Source organism: Oncorhynchus mykiss, chromosome 26 (genome assembly GCF_013265735.2).
Source record: "Oncorhynchus mykiss isolate Arlee chromosome 26, USDA_OmykA_1.1, whole genome shotgun sequence".
In the NCBI taxonomy this organism is placed as follows: Eukaryota; Metazoa; Chordata; class Actinopteri; order Salmoniformes; family Salmonidae; genus Oncorhynchus; species Oncorhynchus mykiss.
The window spans coordinates 47,097,481-47,118,766 of record NC_048590.1 but is presented as its reverse complement, the minus strand read 5'-3'; the positions used below and the strand labels follow the sequence as shown (position 1 = coordinate 47,118,766).

The 21,286-nt window shown below is 43.1% G+C and overlaps 1 protein-coding gene across 4 annotated transcripts; it reads left to right on the top strand.

The window, feature by feature from the left end:
* The first annotated feature begins 390 nt into the window (after positions 1 to 390).
* Positions 391 to 18,116, top strand: LOC110506956 (Bardet-Biedl syndrome 4 protein-like). Of its 4 annotated transcripts, XM_036963605.1 has the most exons (17): positions 391 to 657; positions 4,318 to 4,360; positions 7,476 to 7,555; positions 10,479 to 10,542; positions 10,774 to 10,885; positions 11,218 to 11,290; positions 11,521 to 11,574; positions 11,735 to 11,862; positions 13,054 to 13,108; positions 13,270 to 13,338; positions 14,121 to 14,273; positions 14,508 to 14,679; positions 15,217 to 15,286; positions 15,714 to 15,852; positions 16,261 to 16,477; positions 16,703 to 16,908; positions 16,962 to 18,116. In XM_036963605.1, exons 1-16 carry the CDS (start codon positions 604 to 606, stop codon positions 16,879 to 16,881), a joined length of 1,662 nt encoding a protein of 553 aa, XP_036819500.1. In that variant the 5' UTR covers positions 391 to 603; the 3' UTR covers positions 16,882 to 16,908; positions 16,962 to 18,116. The 4 variants fall into 4 exon arrangements, with proteins under 4 accessions (XP_036819500.1, XP_036819499.1, XP_036819502.1 ...); XM_036963604.1 differs by having other exon boundaries at positions 393 to 657; positions 16,703 to 18,116; XM_036963607.1 differs by having other exon boundaries at positions 604 to 696; positions 16,703 to 18,116.
* The last annotated feature ends 3,170 nt before the right edge of the window (positions 18,117 to 21,286 follow it).

The window sequence follows — 21,286 nt, the reverse complement described above, 5'->3', positions numbered from 1 at the left end:
GATATTTTTAATAAGATCTTTATCCTTTTGCAAATCAATATCAAAATTGTACTCGAGGATATCATTGATAATCTGCCTGTAAGTTCCATACACATTTTTGGCAAAATGGCCCACTTCAATCATTGCACCTTTGGTCAGGGAGTCTCAATTTTGGAGCAACTCCTGGCCTGCATCCTGCCACCTTCTTCACCATTCCCCTCTGAGGATGCATTGTAACCTACACCTGGACCATCAGACACTGTCACATTGTATATTGTGACAGTGTGACCAACATGAATAAAAGGGGAGATACAGGAGTGCCCGGAATCGATCCCACACAGGCAGGGGGACCATATGAATGTCGAATTATGGTCATTTATCACGAAGTAGTTTGTGTTGTGAACTACTACTCCTGAAGTCAACTTTGTTTTTTCTTAAGGGTAGATTTAGTGCAGTTTAACTTATTTCAGTGTTTAGTAATTGGTAGCTTGGTAAACTATATTTTCAGAGTAATTTCCCCAACCCTGCAGTGCCAGAGATGATAGAAACAGAAGTCCTTCATAATCTAGCTACTGGTAAGGCTTTTTGAAACAGAGCTCAAAAATACCCCGTTCTAGCGTAACCATGGCAACAGCCTCCTGCGCTGTCAAGATGGCGGACGAAGAAAACACACTAACTGTGAGGATAATTTACTTGCTATGAATTGGAATTACAATGGTAAACCGAATAAAATCTGCAATGTCTTGGATATAACTAGCTGGGATGTTTGTTGTTAGCAGTGTAATATGTCTAGAAACGTCTTGCTTAGCATTCTCCAGCTCTAGCTAGCTGAAAACATAGCAGCTAGCTAACGACTAGCTTGTTAATGCTAATAAAGTCATTACAGCAGTAATTGTTGACGTTACAGCTCCGTATGGGGCCATGGCTAAAAAAGGGATCCATCTTTTGTCAAATTAACGTCCAAAGTTGGAAGGTTTTGCATTTTAACTAACCCTAACCCCTTACCTAATCTTAACCTAATTATCACAACATGCTACATTAACAGGTTTTGTTTAGCTCGATAATTAGCTAAACTCACGAAATCAAGGAGTATGCCTTTATTCCATCTGTCGATAATTAGTGTACATTCAATTCAAATAGTTCAATGATTTATCTTGCGTTCTTAATGACGACCAATATTACTGGACGCCACAAGCAGATGTGAAGTCGTCATTACTAGTCGGCGACACGTTGTTATTGTTGGACAGCAAACATGGCGGATGAAAGTGTTGCTGGAGCCAGCCTTCTTAAGGTACTTTCGTTACTGCATTTGGTAAATAATGCTGTAGTGAAATTGCAATAGAGCATGCCGAGTCTAATTTCTAGTTGTCAGAATAATTTCACTCAAAATATACGCCTGAGCAGACAACGGTATGACGTTGAACGACAGCACAGACGACGACGGTTTTTGCGTTTACGCGCTACAACCACTATATGTACTGACGAAAGAAGCCGCAATCGAGGATGCAACATGCTTTCGAGGTGTGTGGGAGCGGGGTCCAAGACCCGGTGAAGATGTTTGCAGTATGATGTTGGATGATTTTGACGACGATCAAAGGCGCAAACAGTTCCGCATGACTCAGACCACATTTGAACACCTTGCACAGTTAGTAGAGTCTGGGAACTAAACAGACCACCAATGTCTGAAACACAATTGAATACCGTCGAAGGTTTGCTCTATTTTTGGTGGTGGTGTGCAACACCAAGCGAGCACCAGATTATTTAAAGTTTATTTGGAGGCGGTGTTTCCACTGTTTGCATCATTCTACGACAGGTGACTGCACCTGTCGTGAAGACAAGTACAACCGCTTTATTTCGCTACCCGGTGGTAAAGACATCCTAGCCACCATCTGTGGGTTTAAGCAGCTTGGGTATCCGCAATGTGCTGGTGACCATGGTTGAGACACACATCCCCATCACTGCCTCAAAATAATATCCAAAGGACTACTTGAACAGCAAAGGGCAGCATTATTCTGTGTTGCAGGCCGTTGCTGATCACAACCTCAGGTAAGTGTTCTGCTGCTCATATAATTTCTGTTTTGACAAACAAATAGAGGCCATGTTACCACTTGGTGATATAAGCCACATTTGAGCAGTTTGTCTTTTTCTAGCTTCACTGATGTCTATATGGGGTGTCTAGATTGCACAGGGGGTGAGAGTATTGGCCAACTCTGATCATTTCAGACTGGCAGGGGGGGGGGGGGCGCATCTTTTTCCCCAGGAAGTATGTGATTAAACATCTGATTTTGCTTCAGTTATAGAGAATAAGCACATAACTAAAAACCTCTGCAAGCATAGTAATGACCTATTTACTGCATGTATACAATTGTTTCTGAATCTACAATTATTCTCCTCTTCCACAGAGTTCAGCGATTGTCATTGGTGTAGAGATGCCAGTTCATCCGGTAGGAGACCCAGCGTACCCACTGAAGAGGTGGTTAATGACAGGCTTTTCCCAGGACACATCTCTGAATAACCACCAGCAGAAGTTTAATGACCACCTGAGTTCTGCCAGGGTGGCTATTGACTACGTCTTAGGATGCTTGAAGGGACGTTTGGTGAAGTGCATCAACATTGACGTTAAGTTGACGACAGACACTGTACCGGCGTGTTGCATACTGCACAATGTGTGCGAACTGAAGAAAGAATTGTTTCTGGCATGAATGAAACATTGGCCAAGATCAGTTGTAGAAAGAACAGTTTCTGGCTGAATGGAACCGGAACATCATTGGCCAGGATCATCAGCAGACAGAGGCTAAGCTCACAGATCAAGACCATAGTTTACTACAAGGGCCAGTGGAGGACAGTGTTGCTACTGTACGGGATGCAATTAGGGCCTCTTGACATGACACCATCATAACCGTGCACTGATGTTTTAGCCTTGTGGTGCAAGTTGTTTGTGATTAGTGCCAAGTACCGCGGTGCTCAAGTTGTGGCTGTGCAAAAAAACAAACAAAAAAAAACATTTTTTAACAATGTGAATTTGCAGTGCAACATTTAAAAAAATTGTTTTTGTTTGAATGATATTTCCTTTTGCACAAGATGTTTTCAAGATGTTCGTGAATGTTATGTTAGACTTTGTATTTGTAAAAAAAAAAATTCACGTGAACGTTATGTTACATTACTTTATACTTTTAAGATGTTTTTACGTGAACGCTTGTTCTTGGAAGAGATCCTCAATAAAGGTGTTTTATGAACATGTGTAGAGCAAAGTCATCGCAATGTAATTTAGTCCAATCAAATTAACACTCAATGAAATGAGTAACAGATTTTAGACTTAATTGAATATTTTAAACCCACACAAAAAAACTATCAGTGATAGAAAATGTAACAAATAAACTTGGCAACAAAGCACAGACAAATCTTGCATTTGAACAAATACCAAACACAGTTTTGTATTTATTCCAGATCCCCATTGGCTGCAGCTACTCTTCTTGGGCTCCAATCACAATTACATAGAGTAGTGTGTAACAATGTGTTATTGTTACACACTACTGTTGATGTTGCTGTATTATTGATTTTGTATTGTAGATATGTTAAAGTGAGTTATAAGGGAAGCGAAAGCCCCACAACAAAAGGTGGTGAAAGAGGTAATGAGTGTATTAAAGCTCCTACATAAACGGACACAGGCATGTCGTCTCTAGATCCATGCCATGCCTAGTAAAGGGCCTGCTAGCTGCATCAAACTCACTAAGTGTTCTAGTCTACCAAAGATGGCTGTATGTCACCAAAATAGTCTGATGGTCCAGGTGTAGTGTATAATGGCCGTCTGTGACTAAAAAGGTCTGATGGTCCAGGTGTAGTGTATAATGGCTTTCTGTGACCAAAAGAGTCTGATGGTCCAGGTGTAGTGTACATTGGCTGGCTGTGACTAAAAAAGTCTGATGGTCCAGGTGTAGTGTATAATGGCTGTCTGTGACCAAAATAGTCTGATGGTCCAGGTGTAGTGTTTAATGGCTGTCTGTGACCAAAATAGTCTGATGGTCCAGGTGTAGTGTACAATGGCTGTCTGTGACCAAAATAGTCTGATGGTCCAGGTGTAGTGTATAATGGCTGTCTGTGACCAAAATAGTCTGATGGTCCAGGTGTAGTGTATAATGGCTGTCTGTGACCAATAGAGTATGATGGTCCAGGTGTAGTGTATAATGGCTATCTGTGACTAAAAGAGTCTGATGGTCCAGGTGTAGGTTATAATGCATCCTCAGAGGGGAATGGTGAAGCAGGCCAGGAGTTGCTCCAAAATTGAGACTCCCTGACCACATCCCAATTTGTTGCCTCATGGATCTCCCTCTTTTTCAGCTCCCGGTGGCCTCTGAGACGAAGAAACGGCAAGCTCCAAAAGGTAAATGTCTAATAACTTAACAGTGACTCTACAGTTTTCCATTGAAATGTCACATACACCTGTGTTTTAACATGACAGTGGAGGGCATTAGTTATAGAGAAAAAACACATGATGCTACAGGCCTATTTTTTAAGGGGAAATGGTTTGGCTAACTGACAGCATTTACTAAGGTCACCCTAGTCAAAATTACTCTTGACATCCAGGTTCCCTCCCATAATTAAAAAATGCTCCAGCATAACAGCGTCTCTACGTAATAGAACGTCAGTTTGACATAGAGGAACTACGTCACTGCCTACCAGTGGAGACTGTTGAGCGGAGGATGGCTCAAAATAATGGCTGGAATACAGTCATTGGAATGGCATCAAACACATGTTTGATGTCTTTAATAGCATTCCATTGACTCCATTCCAGCCATTATTATGAGCCGTCCTCCCCTCAGCAGCATCCGCTGCTGCCTAGTCACTGCCTTTTCCGCTTGAATAAAATACAAAATAGTAGCTAGCAAGGTGAAGATCACGTAGGTTATTTTTTATGAGTGCATTTCACAAGTGGCTAGTTTGCATTAACTACTTTAAATGTTTTGCATGCAAACTTTGTTTTCGAATCACGACATTCTGGCATGTCTGCTTCGTGATCTGTCTGAAGAGGACCCACCGCGGAGCAATTTTTTTCCCGTTATCGTAGTTGCCAAAACATTCCGTCATTGAAACCTGACCCTCAGTGTTGCATAGGGACGAGACTAAGTCAAAATGCCAGAAATGAATTAATGCTCGCTGCAGTGTGTTACAGACTTTAAACATATATTTTATTTGACTAAAGAGGGCGCCCTTACCCTTTTTCTAATGTTTAAGCTGACAGAAACTTGCAACCATATTCCAGAACACAGTAAAAAAATATATATAGGCCTAGCATTCGTATAGAATAGCTTGTAGATATTGTTTTCATCCATCCCACAGAATTTGACCTTTTAATAAAACATTTAAAAGGCCATGATATCTCCCTTAGGCCCCCTCATACATCACCCACTGTATTTTGTGTGCCAACTCATATTGTTGTGCAACCCACTACAGAAGTCATGTTATTGATACAAAACAATTGTAGAAGAAACACTAACGCACAGTTCTTCCACTTGACCTCAATTTCCAAAGAGGTGACAAGTTGAAGAGTGAACTTGATCCGCTTCAGGGGTCTTTTAATCTCGGCAGGCTTTTCTTCAAGCATTCTGCTCCAACTTATCCTCTTTGCTAAGCTGGACTTTTTTTTTATAGCTAACAATAATACAAAGCTGTCTCCTCTCTCTACACATTACCGAGATCATGCATACAATGAGAGGATTTTTGTTGTGGGGATGAAACCTTTTCGCTGGCTATATTTGGACGGTTCCATGCTGGGTTCCTCTTCCTATTGCTGCTTCTCTCTTTATTGTCCCATGAAGACATGTCACAGACGAACCCCCCCCCCTCCTCCCTCCTCAAAATCTGCCCAGCAGCTTTAGTAAGAGTGGACTTAAAGTACCACAGGACTGCAGCTGAAACCCAGAGACAAGAATATTATTGCTGTCTCGGCAGGAGCCAAAGCGGATTAAGCCCACAAATAAGGCCACTCCAAATCTGATGCGGCAAATATGAGAGGGGAGATGCCGTCTCCATGCACTGCAGTCTACCACTCAGCGAACAGGGGGAAAGGGAAGGCTTTCTCTGTGGGGTTAGAGTGGGCTTCCAGTCGAGGTTCTTGCTGTGAGACACTGGAGCTCCGACTTAACAATTGGCGAGATAAAACAGAGGGGAGCTTTGGTGTAAATCACAGTTTTTTCCACAGGCACTAACCTAACAACATCCACCCAATACCCTGTAGTGTAGTCTCAGGCAGCTTCATTTCATATAGCCAGTGTCCTATTGCTGCCTCACAGGTAGGTACAAGATAACAGGATTACTGAAATCAAAGAAGTCACTCTATTTGGAATTACAATGGCAGCTATCTTGAATACAATTGTGTTCTGCTAGAGGAAAGGTTTCCAGTACTGTATACAGAAGCATGGTTGGCATGGCCATCTTAGCTCACCAAATATATCCTACTGTATTGAATTGAATTGTTCCCCATTGTCTGTCTGTCTGTAGCATGTGCTCCTTCTCATTCCTGTCAGGAGCACTGAGCTTGTTAAAGACATGGTTGCCTGGGCAACAAGGATAATATCTTAAAGGCAGATGCGTAATAAAACAACATCATTGTCTGTAACTAACAATTAGCAGTACTATAACTATTATCTAACTTACTTATTATGTCTGAGGAAAGTAGCCCGAAGGGTTTTTGTTGGAAAATGTTGCATCAGTCCTTGTCTTATTAAAGACATGCAGAGCATCGTAGTTTCAGGTAATAAAAGGACCATCACTTTTAAAGAGATAGTCTCTTCTGAATTATCATTGAAAATGCTATAAAAATGTCTTAATTGAATTACATATCTTATTGATATTTCTACATTTCTTTCTTTTTACTTTTTTGTATTGCTAGGTATTACAGCACTGTTGTAGCTAGAAACACAAGCATTTCTCTGCACCTGCGATAACATCTGCAAATCTGTGTACATGTAACAGTATAACTTTAGACCGTCCCCTCGCCCATACCCGAACCAGGAACCCTCTGCACACATCAACAACTGACACCCACGAAGCATCATTACCCATCGCTCCACAAAAGCCGCGGCCCTTGCAGAGCAAGGTGAACCACTACTTCAAGGTCTCAGAGCACATGACGTCACCGATTGAAACGCTATTTAGCGCGCACCACCGCTAACTATGCTAGCCATTTCACATCCGTTACATACGCGACCAATAAACTTTGATTTGAGATAGTATAACATGAAATGGCCATTCACTGGCAGCATGACTCAACTCATATACAGTAATGTCAGCTTCAGTTGTTCTGAGAGGTCAGAATGAGACCGTTGTTTCTGTACTTGATTTCTGACCACGTCATGGATTGTTCTATTAAATATATTCTTATCAGTGCGGGTTAACAAGGGCCTTAAATGAGAAAGGGTGGAGGGGTTTGTTTGGTATCGGGCCAATATGCCGTCTCCTCATCACCCCTGAATGTCTACTCTGCCTCTCCTCCTCAGCTCCGGAACTTCCCATTCTGGAGAGGAGGAACTGGCTCATCCACCTGCACTACATCCGCAAAGACTATGAGACCTGCAAGGTAGGCCCCCCCCCCTGCCGCGCTGTCTCTCCCGGTGGTCTGGTCCAGTCCCTGACTGTCATTCATTCCCCCTTGTTTAATGTGCATTGGTGTCACACTGACCTTTCTGTCAGCCTAGACAGCATGCAAATAATGAATGAAGGCATCAAGGGCTCCCTCCCCCCTCACTTTGTCTTAGTGTCTTCTGCTGAGAAGATAGTGATGTAATCTTCTGTTTCAAGCTGTGTTCCGTCTGGAAATGTGAAAATGCTACTAGCGCATGCTATTTTTCTCCTACCCTGCATGCCTAGTTAAATAAATAAAATAATGAATGAACCCACTACACAATCTCAGAAGTACAGTTTTGTAATAACAGCTGTTATAACACTTGTTGTGGGTGAAAATGGGAATGAACCAAGCATGTTGGTTTACTACAGGTAACTGCCAAAATAAAGGAAACACTTAAGTAAATGAGAGATACAAAGTATATTGAAATGGGTGATTCCACACAGGAGTGGTTCCTGAGTTAATTAAGCAATTAACATCTCATCATGCTTAGGGTCATGTATAAAATGTTTTGGCTACCATGGCCATGCCCCCATAGGATGACAATGGCCCCATCCACAGGGAACGAGTGTTCACTGAATGGTTTGATGAGCATGAAAACTATGGAAACCATATACCATGGCCATCTCAGTCACCAGATCTCAACCTAATTGAACACTTACACTTATTGGAGATTCTGGAGCGGCGCCTGAGACAGCATTTCCACCATCAACAAAACACCAAATTATGGAATTTCTTGTGGAAGAATGGTGTCGCATCCCTCCAATAGAGTTCCAGACAATTCTAGAATATATGCCAAGGTGCATTGAAGCTGTTCTGGCTCGGGTTGGCCTAACGCCCTATTAAATCAAATCACATTTTATTGGTCACTTACACATGGTTAGCAGATGTTAATGCGAGTGTAGCGAAATGCTTGTGCTTCTAGTTACGACTGTGCAGTAATATCTAACAAGTAATCTAACAATTTCACAACAACTACCAAGTGTAATGGAATGAATAAGAATATGTACATATAAATATATGGATGAGCAATGGCTGAACGGCATAGGCAAGTTGCAGTAGATGGTATAGAGTACAGTAAAAACAAAAGGGATGAGTAATGTAGGGTATGTAAACATTATATAAAGTGGCATTGCTTAAAGTGACTAGTGATACATTTATTACATCCAATTTTTAATTATTAAAGTGGCTAGAGATTTGAGTCAGTATGTTGGCAGCAGCCACTCAATGTTAGTGGTGGCTGTTTAACAGTCTGATGGCCTTGAGATAGAAGCTGTTTTTCAGTCTCCCAGCTATGATGCACCTGTACTGACCTCGCCTTCTGGATGATAGTGGGGTGAACAGGCAGTGGCTCGGGTGGTTGTTCTCCTCTTTTTGGCCTTCCTGTGACATCAGGTGGTGTAGGTGTCCTGGAGGGCAGGTAGTTTGCCCCCAGGGATGCATTGTGAAGACCTCACTACCCTCTGGAGAGCCTTACGGTTGTGGGCGGAGCAGTTGCCATACCAGGCGATGATGCAGCCCGAAAGGATGCTCTCAATTGTGCATCTGTAAAAGTTTGTGAGTGTTTTTGGTGACAAGCCACATTTCTTCAGTCTCCTGAGGTTGAAGAGGTGCTGTTGAGCCTTCTTCACCACGCTGTCTGTGTGGGTGGACCATTTCAGTTTGTCCCTGATGTTTACGCTGAGGAACTTAACTTTCCACCTTCTCCACTACTGTACCGTCGATGTGGATAGGGGGGTGTTCCCTCTGCTGTTTCCTGAAGTCCACAATCATCTCCTTTGTTTTGTTGACGTTGAGTGTGAGGTTATTTTCCTGGCACAACACTCCGAGGGCCCTCACCTCCTCCCTGTAGTGCGTCTCGTCGTTGTTGGTAATCAAGCCTACCACTGTAGTGTCGTCTGCAAACTTGATGATTGAGTTAGAGGCGTGCATGGCCACGCTGTCATGGGTGAACAGGGAGTACAGGAGAGGGCTGAGAACGGACCCTTGTGAGGTCCCAGTGTTGAGGATCAGCGGGGTGGAGATGTTGTTTCCTATCCTCACCACCTGGGGGCGGCCCGTCAGAAAGTCCAGGACCCAGTTGCACAGGGCGGGGTCGAGACCCAGGGTCTCAAGCTTAATGACGAGTTTGGAGGGTACTATGGTGTTAAATGCTGAGCTGTAATCAATGAACATAGGTATTACATAGGTATTCCTCTTGTCCAGATGGGTTAGGGCAGTGGGCAGTGTGATTGCGTCGTCTGTGGACCTATTCGGGCGGTAAGCAAATTAGATTGGGTCTAGGGTGTCAGGTAGGGTGGAGTGATATGATCCTTGACTAGTCTCTGAAAGCACTTCATGATGACGGAAGTGAGTGCTACGGGGCTATAGTCGTTTAGCTCAGTTACCTTAGCCTTCTTGGGAACAGGAACAAGGGTGGCCCTCTTGAAACATATGGGAACAGCAAACTGGGATAGGACGTGGCTAGGGATGCCGTCTGGGCCGGCAGCCTTGCGAGGGTTAACACGTTTAAATGTTTTACTCACGTTGGCTGCGGTGAAGGAGAGCCCGCAGGTTTTGGTAACAGGCCGTGTCTGTGGCACCGTATTGTCCTCAAAGCGAGCAAAGACACTTTAAAAGGTATTTTTGACATTATTTTGCCAGTTACCTGTATGTCTGTCTTAGTTGTCATAGGAATGCTTTATCTGTCAATCACAAAACTGAGTGTAGCCAATGTATTAGTCTTCCTTGCCAGACTCATGGCACTCCACCCCAGTGTGTTGGCGATAGCGGCTGTGGGAAGAGACTACCAACTTAGGAAATACTGTCCATATTCAGTTCTTGCAATATTCTTGTAACATCAGTTTGGAGCAGAGATCATGTTCGTTGTTTCCCAAAGGCAATGATCAAAGAGCAGCTACAGGAGACCCAGGGAATGTGTGAATATGCCATATACGTACAAGGTAAGAAGCCTAACTACATAACGTTCCACATCCCTCATCATGTGTTCATCACGTTCAAACGGTTTATCCCAACCACAACAGAGCTCTAGTCTATTCCAGTCAAAACCAAGCGTTAGATGTAACATTTCCTCCCCCAAAAAAGGCTTCTACCCCCTACTGTGCCTTAGAATTTAATGTGTCGGTTTAACGCCTTTTCATGCTAACATAAAAGCCTGTTTTCTTGCAATGAAGCGCTAATCTTGCGTCTGGAGGGGCAGATCCAGCCATCCCTGGAGCTGTTCCAGAGTTGTGCCATCCTCAATCCCACCAGCCCCGACAACCTCAAACAAGTGGCCCGATCGCTGTGAGTAGAGAGTACCCCTGCTTCAGCCCTGAGCCTGCCTGGGGGAGACACTGCTGTTGATCAGATCACTCTACAGGCCCAGGCCAGGAAAAGGTCATACAGAATATAATAATGATATAAGATTGTGTTAGTGCAGGGTTCCTTACAAGATCAAAGTAGTTTATATGGTATGAGGGATGGGAACTGTTCGGCATCCGCCTTGATGATGCACGTCTACCATTTTGCAGCAGAATACCCACCGGGCATTAGCTGATTTAGGAGATGTTGAATTTAGGGTTACTCTGTGCGTGTACTTCCATTTATAGTTGTTTATGCATATTTTTTTCCTTCAGTTTTCTGTTGGGGAAACACAAGGCAGCCATTGAGGTTTATCAGGAAGCTGGGAAGCTCAATGAGAAAGACTGGGTAAGAGAAAATATTGTGGTTTCCTCTACTCAGTAGAGTTGCTTATCTTTGGCCTGTTCCTGTAACCATTGGCACCGTAAGATTTATCCATCAGCATTGCTCTTACTGGATTTACACACTGCTTCTCAGCTATAGGGTTTAAGAGTGGAACAATTAACTATATGCATAGTCAGCCATTTTCATTTGTGTTGTAGCTCCATATAGCCACTCTGATATTTTTCTCACTCCAGGAGATCAAACATAATCTGGGTGTATGCTATTCCTTCATAAAAGACTTCCAAAATGTAAGTATGAGCTGGATTTTCACACACTGTTCATAAGGAAGGAATTAGACTAAAGGGTTATTTTATCATTCAAATGTCAATATGAAATGGCGTCTCAGCCAGTGTACAAGTATTTGACGGTGGATGATGGAGTAGAGATACTGTATCTGTTGTATTCCAGTCTGAAGAGCAGTTGAATGCAGCCCTGCAGTTGAAAAAACACGACAGGACATTCATGACACTGGGAAAGGTCCACTTGTTGGCGGGAGACACGGACAAAGCCATCGAAGTGTACAAGAGTGCAGTGGAGTACGTTTGGATGTAGAGATTGTTAAAAGTTCAAACAAACTGTTCTAAAAGTTGGGAAACTTTGCACCACTTCTAATATGCCCTAGAAAATATCCTAAGGGACATTTTTTTTTTTTTTTAAGAATTGTGAATAGGTGACATTTACGGAGAACATTCAGTGTAATTAAGTTTTGTTTAAAAGAAGTTCATCCTCATGGAAGAAAATGTGGGTTTGTTGAAAGGTTGCTTTGTTATTAAAAACCCAATGTGTTAGTTTTTAATACTAGAGGAACAACTTACATTATTCAAAAAACTGGAAGCACTAAAGCCTTCATTAGGGAAGAGTTTTTAATAATAGAGCGATGATAATATATACGAGTTTGAGACAACCTTTTCACAGTAATGATTATGCAGCAGAAGGGTAATTTTCCCTACATAGCTATTAATGATGTTCATTTAAGATGGAATAAAAGAGGAGTAAAAAAATCCCTAAAGACGAAGAAAACATGCTGTGCTTTGAACAGTGGGATCTGTTCCTGGTTGTAATCACACTAGTTTAACATTTTCTACTCTAAAATTGTTGATTTCAATCGTCTAAACAACTGAATCAGGCTCACTTATCATCTCTGACTGAAGGCCACTCGTGGCCTTGTTCAACGTACTGTACAAGTCCAAATCTATTTCAATACCCTCACTAGCATATTACTTAGAACGAAGCAATACATTTGTTTGTGCATCCATACTAGCAAATGGTATTTTCGTATGAGTAAGTCAGTATGGATATTAGTATGGATATAGGATCAAAGCCCAAGTATCCATTAAATAATCGTCCTATCCAGGGCAGCGGAGGAAATAAGGTACTGGCAAAGGTCAGTGTATATATGGGGTCGCCTTTCCGTGTTCATTATTACTACTGCCTATTGGGTAAATGAATTAATCAAGTTGCCCAGCTACTCGGTTTGCTTTTAATTAGACTAACCACTGTGAGCCTTAATTCAACCTCACCCCTCCTCTCAAGGCTCCTTCTTTAAGTCTTTTCTTCCCCCCCAGTCATAATTAATACTCTGCAATTATGCTGAAACGAACCCATTAAATAATCAGCAAATTCCAAGCTCCGTTCTTCCATTTGCATTAGGCAAAGTGTAGATAGACATTATTATGTGTAATTGCAGGCGTGAAGGTGATATTAGAGGTGTCTTTCCCTCCGTGTAGGTTCTCTCCAGAGAATGCCGAGTTGCTGACCACTCTGGGGCTCCTGTATCTGCAGGTGGGTCTGCAATCAACTCTGAACACACTCTTAGGAGTGGAATGTTTTTTTTTTTATTAGGGAATGGGTTAGTATATTATGTTGTGTCCCAAAAAAATGTACATTTAATTTTTCCAGAATGGTGATGTTTGTTCGCACTGATTGTTGATAATCTTTCACAGTTGGGAAAATACCAAAAAGCATTTGAACATCTCGGGAATGCACTTACTTATGACCCTAATAACTATAAGGTAAGTGGCCACCATTTTATGAGCTTGTTTTGTTTTTTATAAACCCCTGACACCAATGTACTGTATAACTGCAACATTGAATCTGATGTACTGTATGTGTATAATGTACTGTAGGGTTCCCCAACTGGCGACACAAATCCATTTTATTTGGCCGCCCAAGTTTTCTGAGTAAAAAATGTCTTTCCCCAAAAAATGTATACACACATACATATATATATATATATATATATATATATATATGGCACACCTTTTAATTGAAATGTATTCCAGGTGACTACCTCATGAAGCTGGTTGAGAGAATGCCCAGAGTGTGCAAAGCTGTCATCAAGGCAAAGGGTGGCTACTTTGAAGAATCTAAAATGTTTATTTGTTTAACACTTTTTGTGTTATTTCATAGTGTTGATGTCTTCACTATTATTCTACAATGTAGAAAATCGTAAAAATAAAGAAAAACCCTTGAATGAGTAGGTGTCCAAACTTTTGACTGGTACTGTAGTTGATGATCCCTGCAGCTGAATCTAGTTGGTGATCCCTGCAGCTGAATCTAGCTGGTGATCCCTGCAGCTGAATCTAGTTGGTGATCCCTGCAGCTGAATCTAGTTGATGATCCCTGCAGCTGAATCTAGTTGGTGATCCCTGCAGCTGAATCTAGCTGGTGATCCCTGCAGCTGAATCTAGCTGGTGATCCCTGCAGCTGAATCTAGCTGGTGATCCCTGCAGCTGAATCTAGTTGGTGATCCCTGATGTACAGCATGTCAGTTATGTGTATGTGTCCCTACTAGGCCATCCTGGCAGCAGGCAGTATGATGCAGACCCATGGGGACTTTGATGTGGCCATGAACAAGTACCGCGTGGCAGCGTGCATGGTCCCCGAGAGCCCCCCGCTCTGGAACAACATCGGCATGTGCTTCTTTGGCAAGAAGAAATATGTAGCAGTGCGTATTCTCATATTTCATGTACTGTACATATAAAATGGTGTCAATGACAGATGTATGTCATATGATAGATCAAATATGACAGACGTCATATCTTTCCATGGCATCAAAGGGGGCATACTAAGACTACAGTACACTACAGTACCTCAAATGACATTTTAAGGACAGTTGTTGTTTTGTTGTCTAGCCATGTTAAACCCCTCTCCTTTCCCGTGTCCTTTCTGTGTGAACCAGGCCATCAGCTGCTTGAAGCGGGCCCACTACCTGTCTCCGTTTGACTGGAAGGTACTGTACAACCTGGGCCTGGTGCACCTCACCATGCAGCAGTATGCCTCTGCCTTCCACTTCCTCAGCGCTGCCACCAACCTGCAGCCCCACCTGGGAGAACTCTACATGCTACTAGCAGGTAACACTAGCCTGGCCTGGGAGAACTCTACATGCTACTAGCAGGTAACACTAGCCTGGCCTGGGAGAACTCTACATGCTACTAGCAGGTAACACTAGCCTGGCCTGGGAGAACTCTACATGCTACTAGCAGGTAACACTAGCCTGGCCTGGGAGAACTCTACATGCTACTAGCAGGTAACACTAGCCTGGCCTGGGAGAACTCTACATGCTACTAGCAGGTAACATTAGCCTGGCCCTGCCTTCTCCCATCTATATTGGCTTTATGTGCCACTTTCCCCAGATACAGATACAGCCTAGTCCTTTAAGTCCAAGACCAGGCTAAATCTGTGCCTAGGGCATTATGAGTACTATGTAACTTGCAACCTTAAATACTTGGTTCAAGGTACCACATTGCATTCCCTTATATTTACCCTGGAATAGTGTTAATGTAATGGGATCTGTTTTATAATGTGTTTATGGATGTTTACAGGTTTCTATAGGTTTTATAGATTTAGTTTTTGTAGTTCCCACTGAACTGACCACTCTCCTCTTTCAGTTGCACTGACCAATCTGGAGGACGTGGACAATGCCAGGAGATCCTATGAACAAGCTGCGGCTTTAGACCAGTAAGTTCCTCCCAATCGAACTTCCATATAGTTAGATTTTTTGTCCTGAGTCAATCCATGTAGTTCAAGTTGTGTTGAATGTAATTCATTTAAAATGAGACTGAGATACGATATTTCCACGAGCAGCACCGCAGGCCGAGGGAGAGGAGCAGAATCTGTGGATTGGTGTCAAACACATGGTGTCAAACACATGGTTTCCAGGTGTTTAATGCCATTCCATCTGCGCCGTTCCGGACATTATTATGTGCCATCCTCCCCTCAGCAGCCTCCTGTGATCAGAGTACCTCACACTTTAATGCTCTTAGTTGTTGCAGACATCAACCCAATATTGCTGTTTACTTCGTACATCGCTGACTCTACCTTTGATTACTGATCTACCTATCTATCTCAAGTCCATCTGTTTTGACTGGCTCCGTGTTCCTCCCAGGTCCAACCCTCTGGTCAACCTGAACTTTGCCATTCTGCTGTACAACCACGGGGACAAGAAGGGAGCCCTGCAACAGTACCAGGAGATGGAAAGGAAAGTCAACATACTGAAGGACAGCAACACTGAGTTTGACCCTGAGGTACAATACAGTAGCTTCCTCTCTATACTCTGTCTGACATGGCACATACAGTGTAGGTCAAACACAGGAGGTTGGTGGCACCTTAATCGGGGAGAACGGGCTTGTGGCATTGACTGGAGTGGAATAAGTTGAATGGTTTGATGCCATTCCATTTGCTCTGTTTCTGGCCATTAATATGAGCCGTCCTCCCTTCAGCAGCTTCTTGTGAGCTCAAACTACTGATGGAAGAGAGAAACGTTTGCCAATGTTGCATTAACGTGATGTTGATGTTAATATGACGCATTTAATGTAATACAGTATGGTCAGTATATTGTACCACATTCTCACGTCGGCTTAATAATATCAACAACAATAAATGCCCTCTTCAATTTCTTGACTTTTCCAAATACAGCCATTTTGTTTCCTTAGCTAATGGACATGGCTCAGAAGATGGCCGCTGCCTTGCAGGTGGGAGAGAGCCTGGAGTGGACCAAGCCGGTCAAAGACCCCAAGTCTAAGCAGCGCTCGGCTGGGGCCCCCAGTAAAACCCCTGGCAGCTCCCAGCAGCCCCTAGGCACCAACCAGGCCCTGGAGCAGGCCATGTCCTCCGCCGCAGGCTACAACAAGAGCATCACACTCCCCACAGGTAACACATCACACCATCCTTAGATTTTTTTATGCATTTTCCGTGATAGTTGTGTAAACGCTCGCTTAACATAGTGTTCACCCTCCACTACACTACTGGTAATTAACTAGGGTATATGAATGAGATAGAGACGTGTCAAGTTAACTTGAATCACACCTCATTAACTCTTTACAAAACACTGCGTATACTTAGTTACATTTTCAATATCTAATACCTGTCTCTCAGGAGTGTCCCCCCACAGCCAGCCCACGCCCCCCTCCCTGGCCTTGGAGGAGGAGCCTGATGTGGAGACCACCCCCACCCGAGCCCCTCAGCCAGAAGAGTCAGACCCCTCCACCACCATGCCCCCTCTGGCAGCCAAACCCAAAGTCAAGAAGAACAAGTTGAAGCAAGAGCTGAACTAGACTAGACGTCCCGTATCTAGTCCACAGGCCTGTAGTGTATCATCACTCCCAGAATGTCACTCAGCTTATCTAGTCCACAGGCCTGTAGTGTATCATCACTCCCAGAATGTCACTCAGCTTATCTAGTCCACAGGCCTGTAGTGTATCATCACTCCCAGAATGTCACTCAGCTTATCTAGTCCACAGGCTTGTAGTGTATCATCACTTCCAGAATGTCACTCAGCTTATCTAGTCCACAGGCTTGTAGTGTATCATCACTCCCAGAATGTCACTCAGTTTATCTAGTCCACAGGCTTGTAGTGTATCATCACTCCCAGAATGTCACTCAGTTTATCTAGTCCACAGGCTTGTAGTGTATCATCACTCCCAGAATGTCACTCAGCTTATCTAGTCCACAGGCCTGTAGTGTATCATCACTCCCAGAATGTCACTCGGTCTCTATCCGTTTTAGTTTTCATCAAGAATAGTTAGTCGAAGGCCACAAGGCCTTGACTAGCTTCTTGATTTAGCTTGTTACAAAGTGCTTTATGTTGCTCTTTCTTAATGGTCTTACTAACCAAGGTTAGCCAGCCTAATGACAGAGGTGTCATAATGAGTTGACTTCCTGATCATCAAAGGCCTTGACATGATCTCTGTTCAGTAGTTTCAGATACTTCCTCTGTTCAACTTTCTCTATTGGGCCGTGTCAAATACAGCATATGATTATTTAATTTTTTTACTTAGCCTTGGTCAGTGGCAGGTCTGGATTATCGTTTATAATGACACTAAATATACATTCCTCCATTTTAAGTAACCTATAAGATATGACAATCATGAATGAGATGTGGGAAATAAAGATTGTAGTGTTTTATACCTAATATATAGATTTATCAAGGGCCTTTTTTTTAAACTATTGTTGAATTTTAAGATGTTTAGAAATTATGATGTTTGACAGAATAGATGTGTATTTATTGTTGCAAAATCCAAAGTGCCGTGAAGGTGATTGATAGTGTTCTGCTCTTTATTTTAGTCAGAGTAGTGTTAGGCTAAATGCGACACGGTTGGCTGGGTAAACCATGCTAGCGTGATGAGTAGCCTTGTCTGAGACTAAAGACTTGACTTAGCTCCCCAAGCTAAGGCCTAGACGTTTAGCTCAGCGGCTAACAGTTGTGGCACGCAGAAGACTTGTGTAAGTGTGTGTGAACATGCATGTAATATACAGGTAACTGACTAAATAAACGATACATCAAATTAAATGTTATTTGTCACATGCGCCGTGTAAACCTTACCGCCCTACCAACAATGCAGTTCAATAAATAGTTAAGAAAATATTGACTAAATAAACGAAAGTTTTTTTTTTTTTGTTTACATCGAATCAAAAAGTAACAAGAAATGTACATAACAATAACGAGGCTATATACAGGGGTTACTGGTTAGTCGAGGTAATTTGTAAAGAGACTATGCATAGATAATAAACAGCGAGTAGCAGCAGTGTAAAAACAAAAGGGGAGGGTCAATGTAAATGGTCCAGGTAGCCATTTGTGTCTTGGTGTCTTAATAATAGGGAGTTTGGCCACCAAGAGCCGACAGAACAGCTGCAATCTACCTGTGTCTGGAACTCTATCCGGGGGTTGCGAAACCATTCTTCCACGAGAAAATACATAATTTGTTGTTTTATTGGTGAAAAACGCTGTCTCGGACGCCACTACAACATTTCCCATAAGTGTTCTATTGGGTTGAGATCTGCATTTTGGCCGTTTTTCTAAAGTTATCTATCCCGATTAAATGCATAGAAGTAGAATAGGACGAGAGTCCCCATTCAGATCAATAATTTGTCCGTTCTATTCATTATTTCTATGCATTTAATCCTATCCGATAACTTTTGAAAAACGGCTCCGGTGACAGACGACCATGGCATATGTGGGTGGGGGCATTGTCATCCTATGGGGACATGGCCATAGTAGCAAAAATAATGGCATGCCCATAATTTTTATACGTGACCCTAAGCCTGATGGGATGTTAATTGCTTAATTAACTCCCCCAAAAATTATTGGTCACGTACACATGGTTAGCAGGTGTTGGCTTGTAAGGACCACACGTGTGAAAACAGCGGCTTACAATAAAGATTGGCCTATTATGAATTTGATTTGCTCACCTCGCGGCTCCTTCTGAAAAAGTGTCAAAAGAATGTTAATCGAGGAGAGTGAACGTGGATGGAATGCCGCTTGCTTACATTTTAGACGGTCCTTCTCGTGCGTCATTAGGCATTAGGCAAGTGACGTTTACAGGGGTGGATCCCAAAAAAAATGAAGTTGTACAATACATTTTATAGATAAAACAATAAGTAGCATATGGTTTTTAAACGTGTGCATGTTTTTCCTCATCGGACAAAACAAAAGCTAATTCAAAGGAGGTGTGGCAGATTTCAAAACTCTTCCGTGATAGGATACACATGAGTATCCTTGATGGAAGGTTTCTATCGAGGACGGGAGGACATTCTTACGTGCGTTTGCCTACTAACAAAGATGATGGATCTTCCTCTCTGCTACTAACTAATTGACACACTCCTCGACTACTTATCGGTTTCTGGGTCACGGAGGACGGTCTTTTGCTTAAACGAGAAAACCCCCTTGTATCCCGAATTTACTCAAAGTGTTTCCATTATTTTGACAGTTACCTGTATATTCATTATACCTTACCTCAGACACACAGCTTCTGCAGTGTTTTGACTTGCCAGTAGGGAGCAGTGTTGGATCAGGACGACATAAAGTATCTACACTGAGTGTACAAAACAACAGAATATTAGGAAGTTGTTCTTAATGTTTTATACACTCAGTGTATGTCTGTCTGAATAGTACTACCTATTTACAAGGACAAAGAGGCATTTGCTCTGTTTTTCATCTGGTCAAGAAGTTATAGTATACTGCAGTCTAGAACCAATGTATTTTTCTGAAACAGCACAATCCTAACAAATGCCACACTTGGAATGTCTGACTGAGGAATGAGAATGTTGGCTTGTTTGACTAGGAGAGAGCTCGTATGGGAGTGTTTGGAATGAGATAGTACATGCCTGGCTCGGTAAAGGACTGTAAAATGCCAAACCTCATGGATATTGGAAAACAGTAATGAATGTAAATCATGTGTATGTATTGACAAAGGGTACCAGACACTGGCAAATTGAATCCTTGAGGAGCGTGGGATGGGGATGTCGATAAGGCCATTCAGAGTATTCATAATTCCATCTCTGATTTGCTTATACTGAATTTATAATAAATACTCATATATCCAAAAATCATAACGATGATCAAACCGCATTACTTACCAACTCTAAAATGACCCGTCTGGAAGGTCTCTGAGAGAAACCAAAGCAGCCAGTTGTTTTGTGTCTGCACGTCATCGCCAAGGACAAGGTATAATAGAAAACAAAGGTTACGTATGTAACCACGGTTATGTGAGCTATATGGATCACTCCAATATATTGGTATCACCCTGTCGCGGAGGGATACATCCAAGGTGAGGATTTACAGATGTACTTCCGTGTACACCTGTGTCACGGCTGGGGTCCAGCCCCTATATATAGACCCCATGGCCGCGACACACGTTCTCAACATCATTTTTGAGGCGACTCTAGCACAGCAGAGGATTGGAGTGATCCATATAGCTCACATAACCGTGGTTACATACATAACCTTCATTGTGTTTCACTATATTGGATCACTCCAATATATTGGTATACCCATACCAGATTAGTCGGTGCTAGAGGGACCTGGTCAGCCAGCGGCACAGTCCCAATGTGGGACCCGAGATGCAGGGGCTGTCAATGTGGAAGGGGGGTCCCGGCACAGTCCCCGGAAGGGGAGGCGACACCCAGGACCGCTGAACCAACTGCAGAGGGAGGTGCCACATTTACCCGACAGTACCTAGTAAAGGTGCAAGAGGAAGCCCAGCTGGCCTCAGAACTTATATCAGCTAGTGGCACTCATCTCAGTTGTGCCCAGGACTCAGCCACACCTCGTGTTGAATGTGCCACCACAGATCCCAGCACTGTCCTCCCAGCCAGGCGGTATGCTGTCGTAATGGTGTCCACAATCCAGTGAGGGAGCCTCTGCTTTGATAGCCCAGCCCCCAGGGCTCTCTCACCATAGCAGACAAAGAGCTCGTCTGTTGTTCTCATTGACTGTGTCTGCTCCACATAGGCAGCCAGTGCCCGCACAGGACACAGCATGCCGGAGTGAGGCCCAGACTTCCCTGCTACTGCCGGGGGGTCATAAGCAGAACCTTCGGGATGAATGAAGGGTTGGGGCGGAGAGATATATTCCTCCCACCGGGGTCCATCTGGTAGCCCACAGAACTTACCAAAAAGCATGGAGCTCACCCACCCTCTTTGTGGAAGTAATCGCTACCAAGAACACCACCTTCATAGAGA